Source organism: Ochotona princeps, chromosome 8 (assembly GCF_030435755.1).
Source record: "Ochotona princeps isolate mOchPri1 chromosome 8, mOchPri1.hap1, whole genome shotgun sequence".
Lineage (NCBI taxonomy): Eukaryota > Metazoa > Chordata > Mammalia > Lagomorpha > Ochotonidae > Ochotona > Ochotona princeps.
Window position 1 is genome coordinate 77,475,221 of NC_080839.1, and position 17,089 is coordinate 77,492,309.

At 55.7% G+C, this 17,089-nt stretch overlaps 1 protein-coding gene across 3 annotated transcripts in view; it reads right to left on the minus strand.

Moving 5' to 3' along the window:
* Positions 1 to 345: 345 nt before the first annotated feature.
* The window catches only part of ASAP2 (ArfGAP with SH3 domain, ankyrin repeat and PH domain 2), a 127,977-nt gene continuing 111,233 nt past the window's right edge, over positions 346 to 17,089 (minus strand). For 2 of the 3 annotated variants that reach the window (XM_058668300.1, XM_058668302.1), the window contains exons 19-28: positions 15,815 to 15,930; positions 13,756 to 13,823; positions 12,854 to 12,967; positions 7,934 to 8,186; positions 5,526 to 5,657; positions 4,254 to 4,419; positions 3,222 to 3,271; positions 2,751 to 2,839; positions 2,210 to 2,332; positions 346 to 879 (exon numbers count right to left, since the gene is read on the minus strand). In XM_058668300.1, coding sequence (XP_058524283.1) covers positions 805 to 879; positions 2,210 to 2,332; positions 2,751 to 2,839; positions 3,222 to 3,271; positions 4,254 to 4,419; positions 5,526 to 5,657; positions 7,934 to 8,186; positions 12,854 to 12,967; positions 13,756 to 13,823; positions 15,815 to 15,930 — 1,186 coding nt within the window. In that variant the 3' untranslated portion in view covers positions 346 to 804. The remainder of the gene's footprint in view (positions 880 to 2,209; positions 2,333 to 2,750; positions 2,840 to 3,221; positions 3,272 to 4,253; positions 4,420 to 5,525; positions 5,658 to 7,933; positions 8,187 to 12,853; positions 12,968 to 13,755; positions 13,824 to 15,814; positions 15,931 to 17,089) is intronic. The other variant, XM_058668301.1, reaches the window with a different exon arrangement.

Here is a 17,089-nt window from a genome sequence, read left to right on the forward strand (position 1 = left end):
GGAACAAACACCTGGCTTCTAGACGCGTTGCCAGGACACCTGGGATCCATCGTCCCTGGCTTGCCATCGGAGTCAGGAACTGCAGGCCTGTGCAACCTCCCAGAACGGACTTAACTGGCATGCCCGCCCACCACCTTGGTGTAGGTTAACAGAGAATCAGTAGTTTGTTAAGTATGATTGTTCACAACAACAGTTCACACACATGCAGAATATAGTGATGGCTCCACCCTTTCAAGCCAGGGCTAGGAAGGACAAGGCTCGTGGGTACATTTCCAAGTTGCTTGAAGCAAACATCGAGTGGGTTTCCAAGGACTAGATGTGTTTAGAGGTGAACTAAACACTAGATGTGTTTAGAGGTAATGGCATGTATCAAAGTCCAGGGCTGGGCAGTGGACCCCTGAAGTGGCAGTTAACTGGCTCCCTAAAACACTAGTTGCACTAAAGGTCGCCAATCCCATAACTGGGTGAAGGGGAGCAAGAAGAGTTAATATCCAAAGCTCTTAGGATTTTTTGTCTGAGCACACTCTAGGGATGTGAATTGTGTAGTTAAAATAACTCTTCAGGTCACCTTTTTAGGTAATTTGATTCTCCCTAATAAAGGTATAGCAATGTTTCATGATAATCACAAATTATAAAAACCATCAAGATATAAAAAACGACCTTCGAGTTTGTAAAACAGAACAGAGGTGTTCGAAAAAATGGGCTACTTTCCAGTTCATGAAACCGGTGCCTGGACAAGGGAGTCGGTACCGGTGACGAAAGAGGGACAGCTGGGAAGAGCGTCACTGTCTGCTCCGCAGCCATTCAGTCGGTGGTAAAGTGCACAAACGACACGGGGAATGCTCCTTTGCGGCTGGGGTCTCCGTCGATGTGGCCGATCTGCAACAAGTCAAAGGGTCGGTTGTTGGGGAGATTTCCCAGGGCTTCCAAGGGCGTCACTGCACTTGGTATAGACCCTGCTAACACGGACTTGCCTGAAGCGGCTGCACTGCTGAACCTTTCTCATCCCACACACAAGGCTGGACACTCAGGCCGCTGGGACACATGGCACGGCTACCTCTCCACGTGCCTGGCCCCTGAGGTTTCAAAACAAAAATGTGCCCAGGTACGGCATGCCGAGGCTCTATTTACATTTTGGCAAGCATCGGTGGAAGGTTCAGATCCACTTAATTCTGCTCTGGGTAACTTGTATGAGTGATACTGAGTATGATCTCAGCCGTGTGAAATGTGCAGGCAAATAAAGCTTAAAGGGAATCCACAAGGTGGCTGGGCGGGGCTGTGTGCGTGGAGCTCGGAGCTGGGAGCAGGACTAGGATTCTGGGCCACAGCTACTTCTCTCTACACCCATCATCACATTGCAGCCCCAGCCACCCTCGGGCTGCCGGCCAGGCCTGCCTGCTTACGCTGGCCATTAGGTCTAGGGGTACAGATTGGCCTTCCCAGCCCCGGGCAACTCACAAGTGGCTGGCAGGGGCTCTCTGTAGCCTGTGCTGGGCGCATGGATGGAAAAGGGACCTTGCCAGCAGACACTCCATACCAAGGACCATACCAAGGACCACACTTCTGCAGGGATGGAGCTGTGCCAAGGACAGCAGTAGCTTGCCTTGCACTTGCCACAGCAGAGGGCCTTCTGAAGTCCTATAGGAGCCACGACTGGCACTGCTGGGTCCTTGAGCCCCTGAGTGCAGCCTGGCCACGAGGGTGACCATGCGGCAGGCTTCATCCCGGGATCAATCCCACCCCCCTTAGTGGTGCTCAGGGAAGGGTGCGGCAACTCCTTTGCCCCAGATGCTGTCAATGAAGTGTGAAGAACTGTGTGACACAACCAGGTTCACCAGCCTTGGAGTGGCTGAGTCTGAACTCCTGGGTTCCCAGGGAAGCCCTGAGCTCCCCCGGCACCCATGTGGATACCTGAGCAGCCAGCAGGCATGAGCACCTCTGGCCTCTTGGCAGCTCTCCCTGCACTAATGTAGTGGTGGGCGGGATGACACAGCAAACGCAGGAGTCTCCCGAGACCCTCCCCAGGGCTCTGGACATCGCAGCCGGGGCGGCCTGTTAACCAGCCCACCATGGAGACACAGCAGGTCGCTGAGGAAGTGGGTATGCATGGGCAAGAGAGTGGAAAGACACCAGGGGCAGAGTGGACCCTCGGGCCAGAACCTTGCCTTAAGCCCCTTGCCAAGCTCCTGGGGACACAACCCCGACTCACCCACCACTCCTGATCCTCCTCGCCATCCACGACAATCACATCCCCCTCAGAGAAGGTCAGCTCATCCGGGTTGTCGGCCACGCAGTTGTACAGCGCCTTGACTCGCTTGGGCTTCCACTTGGTCTGCAGTGGGACGGGAGGAGGCAGGCATTGGCGTGGCAGTGGCCTAAGCTTGGGGCCAGAGGACAGGCCTCACTGCTTGGGCTGCTCTCAGGAGGCCCAGGCCCAGGCCTGGGAGACCCTGGACACTGAGGCCAGATAGGTGTGCAGCTCAGGAGCCGGGGAGGGAAACATCTTGGCTGAGTGAGAGGCCAGGATGGAGAGCTGGGAAGCCAAGCGGCCAGGCCTGGCACTCCAGGAGGGGCCTGTGTTGGGGCTGCAGCATGAGGGTCGGCCCAGCGGCTGACAAGATCTGAGAGGCTGGTTACCAGAAAGCAGCCCCAAGGAAGAGGGAGGACAGCTTCCCTGAGGGCCTTGGGAGAAGCCCTGTGCCACTCTGGCCAGCCAAGAGGCCCTGAAGGGTGTGACGCCAGCTGCTTACCGCCTGTGACTTCCTGGGCATGGGCGCAGGGGGCTGCAGGACCATGGCATTGGCCAGAGGACCCAGAGCTTCTGTTCCTGAGACGTCTCCTGCCACAGGGCCAAAAGGAAGCAACATTGTAAGATTCCCTGGCGATCTCAAAGGCAGGAAGCCGACTCAGGGGTGGGGGAGTGCCTGAAAACCCACTTCCCCAGACACGTTCCTTCTCAGGTGGGGAAGGACACCATCCTCTACCCTCCCCCATCCCCCGTGTGCCAAAGAACCTTCTGTCTCAGGCAGCACCTACAAAGAGCCCGGGAGGCCTGTGAGTATCCCGGGGCTCCCCAACCTGCTCATGTTAGCAGGACGGACCCGGGAAACAGGAGCCCGGCTGCCCAGGCCTGGAAATGCTGGGGGCCCACACAGGCTCATCACCCAGCCGCAAGTGTCCCCACGCAGCCCCCAAAAGCCAGGCCTGCAGGCGATAATTACCAGGTCCCCTGGACTGGCCCTTGTTGATCAGCGGGGTTGACTTGTCAGCCCTGCAGAGAAGAGAAAAATAGACACACTGCAACCTGGGGCCACCTGCAACCCGTCCCTCTGTTAATGGAGCCACCCGAGGTCCGCCTGCAGGAGGGGGCGGGAGGCGTATCAGCTGTCATGCCACTGTCTTTTCTCTAAGAAAGGTAGAACTAGAAGTCCAGGACAAAGTGCTAGATCCAAGGCACTAAAGCCAAGGTTCACCCAAAGCACCCTGTCTGTGGGATCTGGGCTACGGGCTGTGCACAGGCACCCAGCTCCATACAGACAGGGCAGCATGAACGGTGAGGCTGTGTGCCAGCACCACCCATGGGCACAAGAGCCTGAGCTCCTTATCGTCTTCACAGGACTATGCATTTGGCCAGCAAAGAGACACCCATGTGCCATATCCCAGTGCCAGGTTGAGTCCCAGCTGCACTTCTGAGGCCAGCTCCCTGTTCACCACAGCAGGGAGAGGTGATGGCTTGCACGGTTTCTTTCCTGACTTTCACATGGGCCACCCAGACTGGGTTCCTGGTTCCTGGCCCTTGGGGACCTTAGGGCAGTGAAGCAATGGATGAAAGCTCTCTCTGAATCTTGAGGAAATATTTACAAATATGCTCTTGATTTGTTCCCAACCATTACAAACACAAAAGCCATTCTCGGCTCCCATGACTTGGAGAGCAGGTGGTGGCTGGATTGGGCCCATGGGCCAGTGTTTGTGCTAAGTCTCATTTCAGCATGTGTATTAAAGATCTACATTTTAAATGAAACACAGCTCACAAAATCCTTGATGAGTGTAAGATCTCTGAGAACTGGCAGGTCAGTTACACGATGCCTGAGTTCAGCCACTGCAGTACTTAGAAACGCGAGAAAGCTCAAACTCTCATGCAGGAACCTCAGCAGGTTCCGGGAAAACCATGTGTGCATTTCAACATTTCTCTTAACTGCATTCTCCATGAACCTCCTAAAGCCAGGATGGCCAGAGCCTGGGGCAGGGCTTACCCAGGAGCTGGCTTCTTCTGGGGGAGACGGCTGGGGGGCTGAGGCGGCAGGGATGGGGCCTTGCTCTGCGAGACCCCAGGCTGGGTAGGCTTGCTGGGCTGGCTCAGGGTGTCCATCACGCTGGGTGTCTTGGCGACTGGAGGGGGCGGCGTTGGGGTAAGAGGATCTGCGGAGAAAGCAGAGCAGTGTGGATCAGGTTTCTCCAGCATGGCTGCCTCTGCACCAAGGCCAGGCTCCCAGTGGCAAACCTTGCAGTGTCTGAGACTGGGCTGGTGGGGGCCTTTCCAGACCCACCTAGACGTGTGGCTCACACTTGGCTCTGCACCCATGATGACAGTGTTTTCTCAGCCAGGACCCCGAGACAGCCTAGAAGGCTGGGTGCTCCCTGCCCTGGGAGCTGGCCATTCTCGGGCACCCATCACAACGCTAAAGTGCTAGCATCATGTGGGCATGGGGGGCCAGGGCGTTGGCGGTCACCACAGCTCACAGACCAGGGGCCGTGGCTCCTGGGCTCTCTGCACACTGGCTGCCGCTGTTGGAGGTGACGACTGGTGGCTCTGGTTGCTGCCCCACCCCTGCAGTTGCACATGCCTGTCTCCACCGGATCCCTCGTCCCGCCCCGGGCCAGGGCCGTGGGCAACTTCTGGAAGATGCTCTTAGCCACTTATCCCTGGATTGGCTGCCGCCTTCTGCACACAGGGCACCTGCAGCAGTGGGGCCGGGACTATGATTTACGTCCCTGGGTCTGGGCAGTGGCTCCTTGCCGGAGCTGCGGCAGAGCAGGAGAGCGGCAGGGGCAAGTCTACAGTTCACTCCACTGCACGCAGCGAAGACAGCTCTGTGCAAACTGAGCTGGACAAAGGCCTCTTCCATCCCGGCCTCTGTCTGGAACTTTTGGGAACTTTCAAATACAGGTTGACAGTTAAAAAGAAAGAAACAGCATGCTAGATAATGATTCCAACAAGCACCTCAAAATACTGAAAACTCCCCAATGACAGTGGGGGTCCCGGGACAGTAAGTATTGAGACGAAATGCGGCTAGATCTTTAGGAAGAGAGCGAGCCTGCCGCCTGGACGCCTGCAGCTGAGGCAGCGGCCAGCAGGTCGGGGACAAGGCGGAAAGCTGGGGCTGGCCACACTGCCGTGGACGCCTAGTGCATGTCTGTGCAGAGGGTGTGTGGCCCAAACCTCTCCCTGAGGTGGCTGCCAATGGTGCCACCCCTCTTCCAGATCCACGGAGCCCCCTGACAAGAAGGAAAAAAAATAAACGTACTGGTAGACGTGACGCGGAGAGGGGGCAGCGGTGGGTGGACAGCTGGCGGATCTGACGAAGATCGCTGCCTGCTTCCCCCGTCCACGCTCACGGCGTTTGTCTTCCACAGGGCGTTAGCAGAGGCTGCCTGAACTAAACCCGCACGGGCACGCACATGCACACACACAACACAAAACAGAAACAGAACACCACGTTATTGATTCTCTGGCTTACAGCATGGCCAATATGGCCCTTCCGGCCTGGCCAACAGAGCTGCAGCACCGGGGAGCTCCCATCCCTGCTCCCATCCCTGGCACCGGGGAGTTGCCTGCAGCCACACACAGAAAACCAAAGGGGCTGCTGGCAGCATGCCCAGCTGGCTTTCTCCATCTGAGTATTGGGTCTAAAAACTCCTGATTTCATTGCTCAGTCAGGCTGCAATTTCTGGCACCAGCAAGGTTGCAAATGTCAAGAGATCTGGGTGGAGATCGGGATAGATCCAGCCAGCTCTACCGTTCTCAGTCTGATTATCCAAACTGTGAAAGGCTGCAAATTCAGACCCTTCTGGGCATCATATCCACACTTACAAAGCTCCCGATCTGGTGGAGCAGGAGGCCAGCCTGGTGACTGACACACCCCAGGCCCACGCTGCATCGTCCAGGTTCAGGTCCTGGTTCGGCCTCCTGCCCTGCCCGACAGACCTGGGCTGCATCTTTGGCTCTGCCTCCTGGTCCCGGCCTGATGTGGGCTTTGGGAAGTGCAAGAGCAGGGTGGGGCTCTTTCCATCTTCTGACTCCGCACTCCTAATGTAAGGTTTTGGGTTTCTGGATCAGGGATGTCCACCCTGTATAAATACTTGAAGGGGAAGGCAAAGGGATGCTTTGGGTGTCCCGATCTCCTGCCTTCTTTGCCCTTGCCACAGGCCACAGAGGCCTCACTACAGGAGGAAGAGCATGCTGTTCCCAGCTCCCGCAGGTGCAGGGAACGCATGAGTCAGAGACAAGGGGAATAGTGCTCTCTATGAGCCTCCTGCAAACCAGGAGGGGACACAAGTGATCCGCAAGGGAGACGGTGTTTCTCTGGTCACAAGTCCTTCTTCCTCATGAAGCTTGCTTTGGCATCTACACAGGTGCCCAGGGCACGGGAGCACAGGGCCTGTGCCTGAAGTCCTGTGTGGCCCAAGGGAAAGGCCAAGTGGGAAGGTGAAAACAGGTCACACCTTCCCTGGAACCAGCCATGATGACACCCACCCCTGTCCTATCCCTCTGCTGTGCAGGAATTCACCTCAGAGCAGGGGCAGCTGGCAGCAAGGGGAGGCCCACTGAGGGGTCAGCAGGAAGTGCCACCCACCTCACCCCAAGGGGTGGTGAAGCTGAGTCGGAGTGGCAAAAGAGACATGAAGAAGAAAATAGGCAAGTCCTCTCACTCCAGGAAGGCCAGAAACCCAGACATGAGCGCACAGAGCTCGCCTCTTCTCCCCAACCCGACAGAGTCCAGCCTGCCTTGTCTGCGAGGGACCCTCACAGCTGGTGAGAGCCACTACAGTGAGGACGACAGCCACCTTCCATGTGGGCCTCCACGACCCATGATGGTGGGGAGTGGGCGACTCTGGGAGGGAGTGGTCAGCTGCCTTTCTCAGGGGCAGACTTGGGTCAGGGTGCAGGGGCGCAGGCTATCTCTGGATCTGCTGCTGGGAGGCGGGGGGTGACTCAGTGACCGAGGTTTACTGAGCCCTCGCTAAGCTTCGCCAGATGGCAGGGACAGAGCCTGTAGGAGTCCCTGAGGTTCCCCACCAAGTCAAACAGCTGCGTGCTTACTCCCCAGACGGCTGGCTTTCCAGCCACCTGTGACCCTGCCTCAAGTCCCTGGCCAGACCTGCCTTTTGGAAGCCTGGTGGCCAGCCAACCTTCAGTACCACACGGATGGATTAACTCTGGCACCTGCTGGGGCCTACCTTGCAAAGCTACAATGGAGCGGTGAAGGTGGATATGGCTTCCTGCATGGGGGACACCACTGGGAACGCACAGGGACAATGCTTTGTGTGCCCGGTGAGGCTCCTCAAGCTGGTGTCCCTCGTTCATTTTGTGGGAATCAGAAACAGGGGCCACTGCAGCTACTCCAAGGTGGCGCAGAGGTAGGTGCAGCGGAAGCTCGGCAGCGTGTCCTGGCAGTGGCAGCCGTGGCTCTTGGAGCTGTCCCCTCTTACCCACCAGCACCACAGCTCTGCCCATAAGAACCCAGGCAAGGCACACTGCCACCATACGGCCTTATATTCATGATGGGATTCTTTGAGAGGATACAGAGAAAACAACTACAAGATAATAGCCGCAGATACTACCTTACTGGGTTCTAGCAGCCCATGACCCCCCAGAGCACAGACACTGCCCACCTCCGACGATGCACGTGCAGGGAGCACTGAGATGCCATACCTTTGCCAACATTCCGAGGGGGCAGTGGGGGGGCGCTCGTGGTGCTGGGAGCTGCGGGCTGGGCAGGGGGTGGGCTGCCGCTCAGGATGGCACCGTAGGTCTCGTTCTGCAAGATGCTGGGCCCGAAGCCCCTCTGCTTGTCCTTGGCAAGGCTGGTGGTGTCTCGGGCCAAAGAGGCGGAGTTGGACGCCAGCTGTCCAGATCCCAGCTGATAGAAGCTGACGGGCCGGTCCTCTCGCCGGTTGGGGCTGGGCTACAGGGGGCGGCCGGCAGAGGCGGGAGGTGAGGACACACAGATCTTGCAGCAAGAGCATGCATCAAAGCGGAGGGGGCTGAAGGTGCCCTACAGCCTCTGGGCAGGGGCCAGCTCAGCTCTTGATGGCTGGGTCAGAGACAGGAGTTCAAACCAAGGCTCCGAGAGCTCAGAGTGCAGGTGGACCCTCCAGTAAAGGCATGACCAAGCGCTGGGAAGGGTTTCCAACTCGAGCTACGTCCTCTCACTAGCCAGAGCCCTCTCTTTCCGGCTATGAGGGTCCTCACCTACTTCCTCATGGGCCATAGTACAAGGGCCCTGGACCCCAAATGTCCACAGCAGCTGGGGAGACCGGGGGGACTCAAGTCGGCTCTCTCACAGTGGTGGCAGGGACTCCAGTACAAGAGCTGTCACCAGCTACCACCCAGGCAGACAGGGCTTGGCCGCGGTGGGGCACTGACCCAGGACACTGGCCTCCCAAGTGGTGCCTTAACTGCAAGCCCAGCATTTGCCTCCACACAGATCTCTAAATGCTGAAAGACCCACAGCTGAGGACAAGCCACGCCTGCTATTTGGCCACAAACAACAGGAGGGGCTGGCAGAGGATCAGGACACCACATTGGAGCCTTGGGTCATGCCAGCTTCGTCATCACTTACAAAAGGGAACATGACATGCAACCGCCTGGTGAAGAGCCACCTGGGGGTGGGCAGATCTGAACCTGTGTGCAGGGCAGCTAAGCATCAGACTAAGCCACTCTTGTCATTCTGATGCTGAAATGGTGGTGCAGGTATTTATTAGTCTTTATTTTTTCTTAGAACAACAACAAAAATACTGCTGGGCCCAGCGAGGTGGCTCAATTGGCTAACCATCGAACTCCAACTGTCAGGATCCCACATGGGCGTCGGTTCTGTTCCACTTCCCATCCAGCTCTCTGCTTATGGCTGGGAAAGCAGTCAAGGATGGCCCAAAGCCTTGGGACCCTGCATCCACACAGGAGACCTGGAAGAAGCTCCTGGTTCCCGGCTTTGGATCAGCTCAGCTTCGGCCACTGTGGCCACTTGGGGAGTGAACCAGAAGACAGAAGATCTTTCTGTCTGCCTTTCCAATAAGAAAAATAAACCTTTATGGAAAAAAACAAAAGCTACTATTTGACAGCCATGGAGGGAAAGAAGAGACAGGAGAGAGAAAGAGAGGAAGGAGAAGAGGAAGAAGGGAAGGGAGGGGAAGGGAGGGGAGGGGAAGGGAGGGGAGGGGAGGGGAGGGGAGGGGAGGGGAGGGGAAGGGAGGGGAGGGGAAGGGGAGGGGAAGGGAGGGGAAGGGAGGGGAGGGGAAGGGAGGGGAGGGGAGGGGAAGGGGAGGGGAAGGGAGGGGAAGGGGAGAGGAAGGGAGGGGAGGGGAGGGAAAGGGAGAGGAAGGGAGGGGAGGGGAGGGGAGGAGAGGGGAAGGGGAGAGGAAGGGAGGGGAGGGGAGGGAAAGGGAGAGGAAGGGAGGGGAGGGGAGGGGAAGGGAGGAGAGGGGAGAGGAGGGGAGGGGAAGGGAGGAGAGGGGAGGGGAGGGGAGGGGAAGGGAGGAGAGGGGAGGGGAGGGGAAGGGGAGGGAGGGGAAGGGAGGAGAGGGGAGGGGAAGGGAGGGGAGGGGAGGGGAGGAGAGGGGAGGGAAAGGGAAGGGAAAGGAGGGAAAGGAAAGGGAGGGAAAGGGAAGGGAGGGGAGGGGAGGGGAGGGGAGGGGAAGGGAGAGAGAGATATTGACCATTCCACTGATTCATTCCTCAAACGTCCCTATATGTCCTGGGCCACCCAAGACAGAGGTTGGAAGGCAGCAATTGCAAGGGGTGCAGGTATCCCAGCAACAATCAGGTGTCCTGCCTGCGTGGCAGTAGCTCTGTGACGGCTGCCTCCCAGCAGCGGAGCCAAGCACGGCCTCCAGACCCTTGGATATGGGACATAGGCAACTTCTCTTGTTGTTGTTTTAAGATTTACTTATTTGTTTGGAAGTCAGAGTCAGAGAGCGGAGAGAGCCAGAGATCTCCCATGTGTTAGATCGCTTCCCGATGGGAGAGCAGCTAGGGCTGAGAGCTGCAGCCAGGAGCCAGGGGCTTAATCCAGGTCTCCCACGTGGGTGGCAGCAGCCCAAATTCTTGGGTCATCTTTCGCTGCTTTTCTCAGGCGCATTAGCAGGGAGCTAGAAGTGAAGCAGCTGGGATTTGAACCAGTGCTCATATGGGATGCCAGCATTGCAGGTAGCAGCTTAACATGCTATATCACAATGATGGCCCCAGGATGCGGGCTTCTTAAGTGCTAGGTCAAACACCTGCCCATTAGTTGAAATTTTAAGAGTCAGTGGGGGCAGGCACTGTGGTCTAATGGATAAAACCACGGCCCACATGCTAGCATCCCACATCGGTGCTGGTTTGAGACCTGCCTGCTCCACTTCCCATTTAACTCCCGGGAAAGCAGCAGAGGGCAACCCAAAGCCCATTTGGGGGACCCAGAATTGCCTGGATTGGGTTTAGCTCATGTCTGGCTGTTACAGCTATTTTGGGAGTGATTCAGTAGATGGGAGTTTAATCTCGCTCACTCTAGCTCCTTCAAATGAAAATCAATCAATCAATCAATCAATCAATCAATCTTTCCTTAAAAAAGCATTACTACAGGAGCTGGCATGTGGTACAGCAATGAAGCCACTGCTTCGAGTGTCTGTCCCTGCTGTGCCTTTAATTCCACTTCTAGCTCATGTGCACCACGCCAGGCGGTGGGTGATGGCACCATGCCAGGCGGTGGGTAATGGTGCAAGCACTTGGACCCCTGCCACCCACTCGGGAGGCCTGTTTGAGTTCCTGGCTTGTGGCATCAGTTTAGCCCATCCTGGATCATGGCATTTTGAAAAGGAATCAATGCCTTTCAAAAAAAAAAAAAAAAGACTTTCTAAAAAAGAAAAAGAAATACTAAATCCAGACATTCACTGTTTCCTGAACAAGAACAGGTCCACAAACTTTGGAAGTCCATCTACATTCATCATGTCTACACTGATTAACCGTCCACCCTTCCCTCCTCAAATGCTTTAATGTCCGACAGGAAAAACATAAGTAGTTAGGGGCTGGCATTATGGCATACCAGGTTAAGCCTTGACCTGTAACACTGCATCCCAAGTGGTCACCTGTTCAAGCCCTGGCTGCTCCGCTTCCAGTCCAGCTCCCTGCTCCAGTGACTGGGAAAGCAGCAGAGGAAGGCTCTAATACTTGGGCCCTGACAGACTCGGGAGAAAAGGGAGTAACTCCTGACTCCTGGCTCTGGCCTGGCCCAGCTCTAGCCACTGCAGCCACTTAGGGAGGGAACCAATGGATGGAAGACCTTTGTCTCTCTTTAGAGCTCTGCTTTTCAAATCCATAAGCCTTTAAAAACTAAAACAATTTAGGGTCCAGCACGATAGTGTAGTGGTTAAAGTCCTTGCCTTGAACGTGCCGGGATCTCATATGAGCGCCAGTTCTAACCCTGGCAGCCCCACTCCCATCCAACTCCCTGCTTGTGGCCTGGGAATGCAGTTGAGGATGGCCCAAAGCTTTGGGACCCTGCACCCGTGGCTCTTGGCTCATGGCTTCAGTTTGGCTCAGCTCCAGCTGTTGTAGCCACTTGGGGAGTGAACCATCGGACGGAAGATCTTCCTCTCTGTCTCTCCTCCTCTCTGCACATCTGCCTTTCCAATAAAAATAAAGAAATCTTAAAAAAAAAAAAAAAAAAAAAAAACAATAAGACAATTTAAATTGCAACATGGTGAACATCATCTTTGCTGTGGCATATAGAGTGTGTAAATAGAATTTCAATAGTGTATCTAACAGGACATCCTGAGTGTGTATCTATTCTGACCATGGGCCTATTGTGGTATTGTGACAATGTCTAACACAACACTCCAACTGTGGGTCCAAGATGGTACTGAGAATGGGGTCTAATGTGGCGCTGTATTGTGTTAAGGTGGTCGATTCCAACTTCCACACAGAATGTAGGTCAGCACTCCTCACTTCACATGGCTAAAGGCAGATGGAGGATGGTCTCAGCTAGAACCACGCACTTACTGTCAGAACTCCTTAATCTCTATCTCTGCAACAAAAGCCACATGAAGGGCTGGCCCTTGGGCTTCTTGGGGGTCAGTGCATGTGCGAGGCAGTGAGAGTGGCAAGGAGGGAGCTGGACCAGGAGCAAGGGCCCATATTTTTGCTTCCAGCCCATCCTGGGACAATACTTTGGTCAAGTCAGTTTCTCTCAAGGCATGAGGAAGGATCATGCTAGACTGAGCTGTAAGGGCTGATTCATGACTGTGGTTGAGATTTTAAGATCAGCAAGGGACCCCATGGCCCAGCAGGCGGACATGATGATCCTGGTGGTAGAGGAACAACTTGGCCCTTCATACTCCATGATCACTGTGAGGGACTTCTCTAAGCCCCCCTTGAATCCGAGCCTCTCGACGTTTCCCAGGCAGCAAGGGTGTGCAGCTGCCTATGAGCAGATAACTGGTCACTCTTGTACTGCATGTAGAGCTAGGGGACAGGGGCAGGAGTGGGAACAACAGACTCAGAAACCCCCAGGAAGTGGAGGGTAAGCCCCGGCTCCTGCTCTCGGCTGGGATCCCTACAGCTGTGAACAGGGCGAATGCTGGGCAGCCTGGCACAGACCTGCAACTTCTCGTCCATGTCGTCATCACTCTCATCCAGGTCTTCGTGCAACAATCGCCATTCATACTCCACATGGACGTGAGAATTGAACCTTCCGGATAAGGCCTGGTTCAGCTGAGAAAGGAAAGGCATACTCAGAGTGGCTGCCGGCCCGCTGGGCAGCCGGTCCCTGCCAGGTGGCCAGACAGGCCGCACAGGGAGGCTGGGGCCTGTGTTCCTCCCAAGGCAGGCTCACTGGAGCCACTCGACCAGAGGCACAGGACAACCTTACAAGTCCCAGTAAGTGCAAAGTGCTAGCAAGGGGAAGGAAATGATGACACCCTACCTGGGGGTGCCTGCCCCGCAGAACCCCAACCTCAGCACTGTTCACCCACGTTATATTGCCTCCCTGTGCCTGCCCCTCAGCTGCGACATAGTCACAAAAGGGACCCAAGAGTTACTGCGTCAGGAACAGTGAATGAGTTGATGGTAGGACCTGCTGTCACTCACCCCACATGTGGGTAAGGTTTATCAGCATTACCCTGGGACAACTGCTTGACAGAGCTCAGCAAAAATCCCCTCAGCAACTTGCAAACAGGTGCTCTGCCTTAGCCCCAAGGAAACCGCCTGCAGGCACCTGAGTGGCCTCCCTGAGCTCACTGCTAACCTGGGTGCTACAAAGGAGTGAGGCCACAGCTCATGGGCGCGGGAGGATGGGCAGCAGGGCACGATCTCAGCTCAGCTGCCCAGGCGATGCCAGGGCACCTTCCACACAGCCACCTGCGTGTCCCCCAAGGAGGCGGCATTCTGCTCTACAAAGGCTGCCCGGGACACGTGTACAGGCAGGGCTGAGGCGTGGCTGAGATCTGCTCCAGAGCCCCATACTGTCCACGAAGGGGTGGAGGGGGGGAGACGACGCTCACCAGTTCCTCACAGTGCTCGTGTTTGAGGCGCTTGGCAATGTCCAGCGGCGTCTCCCCTGCCTCGTTGGCTGAGAATCAAGGGCGAGGAAAGGTAACGTTACGGCAAAATCCAGCAAAGAGGCGACAGCGTGAAGTCATTTTAAAAAGACATAGTCGGGGGTCAACATTATGGCTCAGCAAGTTAAGCCACAGCCTGATCCCATAAACATGCCAGGTCGAGTCCTGGCTGCTCCACTTCCAATTTAGCTCCCTGCTAATGTACATGGCAAAGCAGCTGAAGATGGTTCAAGCGCTTGGGCCCAGGCATTCATGTAGGAGAACTGGATGGAGTTTCTGGTTCCGGGCTTCAGCTTGGCCCAGCATATGGGGAAAAGAACCAGTGCTTGGGACATTTCTGCTTGAAACTCCACTTGTCAACTAAATAAATCTTAAAAGATAATAGTGAGGGCTCGACGCAGTAGCCTAGTGGCCAAAAGTCCTCGCCCTGCAAGCACTGGGATCCCACATAGGCACTGGTTCTAATCCCCGTGGCCCCGCTTCCCATCCAGCTCCCTGCCTGCAGCCAGGGAGAGCAGCTGAGGATGGCCCAAAGCCTTGGGACCCTGCAACTGGGTGGGAGACCCGGAAGAAACTGCTGGTTCCTGATTTCGGATTGGTTCAGCTTTGGCCATAGCAGCCGCTTGGAGAGTGAACCATGGGTTGGAAGATCTTTCTGTCTGACTTTCCAATAAAAATAAATACATTTAAAAAAAAAAAATCAGTAAAATAACACTGACTTAAACTGATGATTAATGAAATCCAAAGTTGGTCTGCCGTGGACAGCTAAATTTCTCTTACAACTACATAAGAGATAAGTTGGCTGGGACCGGCGTGGTAGCCTAGCAGTTAAAGTCCTTGCCTTTCATGCACCAGCATCCCATATTGGCGCCGGTTCTAATCCCGGTGGCCCCGCTTCCCATCCAGCTCCCTGCTTGTGGCCTGGGAAAGCAGTGGAGGACGGCCCAAAGCCTTGGGACCCTGCACCCACATGGAAGACCCAGAAGATGCTCCTGGCTCAGGATCAGCTCAGCTCTGGCCATTGTGGCCGCCTGGAGAGTGAATCAACGGACGGAAGATCTTCCTCTCTGTCTCTCTTTATATCTGACTTTCCAATAAAAATAAAGATATCTTAAAAAACAACAAAAACAGGCAAGTTGGTGGAATCAAAGTTTGTTCTTTTTGTTCAGCTGATGAGCTTCAATCAATTGCCAAACTATGTCACCGAAGTAAGGCAGTTTATCCTAACTGTCTAGCTGAAGCAGAGCTATCCCAGGTCCCTGCCTTTGCAATCAACTCTGATGGCCGCCTTTTAGGCGCTGTATGGATTTGGAATGTGTTTTCTTCTATAGACATCTCAGTCAATGATGCTTACTAACTTTATTAAGAACGAGGATTGTACATCACAACAAGCCCCTTTTCTACTCTTCCCTGTTGCGAGAAGGTACGTTAGGGAACTAACTGGCTGGCAGGGGGAAGAACATCCCACGGCAGAGGGAGGAGCGAGGTTCCACGGGAGCCAGGGTACTAGGTGAATGGGTGATGTAAACGAAAGGGCAGGGAGGGAACAGTGTCTCCCCCATAAGCTGTCAGGACCCAGAGCCAGGCAAGGGGCTGAGTTTGGACAGGGTGCGGTGTAGGACAGTGTCTCTCTCGTGAGCTGCCAGGACTCAGAGCCGGGGAGGAGCTTAGTCAGCTGCAGGCTGGGGTAGGATGCTCCAGGTCTGTGAACAGGTCCTAATTCCTCAGCCTCAACCTAATTCAAACAGTCCTAGTGAACACAGCAAAGCCCAGCCTTGGTTTCCCTATGAAGTGCAGAAGGCTTGCAGATACACACACAGTCTGGGGGGACCTGACAGAATGCTGCCCACCAGCGCCCAAACTGAAACAGTCTTATAAAGCAGGCTGGGGCAGGTGCGGAGCTGCCTCCCCATGCAGGTAGCATTCCCTTCCTGCTCAGCTCTTGCGGGAGCCCATGTGGACATACGGGCAATGTGTGCCAGCAGGGCCGCCAGGAGCTCACCTATCTCGATGGAGGCCTTGCCCCGTAGCAGCAGCTTGAGGCACTCGTTGTTGTCCGTCAGGCAGCAGTAGTGCAACGCTGTGCTGCCCTTCCCCGTCTGCTTGTCCAGGTTCCCACTGGTTGCAGACAAGGAGAAAGAGAAACAGTGGTCAGTCTTGGGCCAGGAGACACAGGTTGGGAGAGGTGGCAATGAGAACCCACAAGCAAACGTCCTGGGTGCAGAGACAGAACATCGCAACTGTGGATGAGAAGGACGTGGCACGGAACACGGGGCTGGCCGGGGAGGCACAGCTTTGCACTGTGGCTGAGCAGGGGTCCTGGGGTGCAGGGCACCCCCAGGGCAATTCTGGAACCCTGGCATCCTTTCCATCATCCCTGTGCCTGCCGGGCTGCACCCAGGCCCCAGGAAGCCTACAAGGGGCCCGGCTCAGCTTCCCCATCTTATCCTACACACCTGCCGGGAAGGGAAAAGTCGTGATCCCAGGCTCCTCTGAGCTATTTGTGGGACAGTCTGTAAAAGTACCCCCACAGCCTGAAAAGGTGCCAGTGCTCTGGAGACACAGCACAAACTCCCCAGGGCGCAGCCTGCAACGGTGGCACGACCACACTTGAGCCAGGACAGCAGATTTTGTGGTGCTGGGGCAGACACACAGGTATAGAAGGAACACCAGGGTGGGGGGGCGCCCACTGCTCCCATTGGGAGCCTGAGCTCTGACAGTAAAGTCAGGATTTCTTCCCCTTGGGGGCCTGGAGAAGCCAAACGGAGAGGAAGTGTCACATGGTTAGTTACTTGCTGAGCTTCAGGTGCCCGATGCCTGACATGTCTCCGCCAGGAGTCCGTGTTGCAGGCCTGAGGGTGGACAGCCCTGCCCCGAGCCCTCTCCTGTCTGCCCCTCTGTTTTTCTATCTGAGGACAGGGAAAAGCAGAGGACACAGAATGCAAACTTCCCGACCATTTTCATGTCGCACAACTGCCCATTCCACCCGCAGTGGTTTTCAACTAGAATGTGCCCTTTGCTGACCACAACCAGAGAGTCAAAAAGACATGCCAAAGGGTCCTGGTGTCTGGTCTTCAGCTGCCAGGCAGGCAGCACATGTGCAGAAAGCGCCATGTGCCCAACAGCAGGTAAGCCAAGGCCAGGTGTCCTCGGAATGTGAAACAGGGTAAATCCATCGCCTGTAGTATAGGCATTCCAGATGGGCACCAGCTGCAGTCTCGGCTGCTCCACTTCCAATCTAGCTCCCTGCTAATTAATATGCCTGGGAAAGCAACAG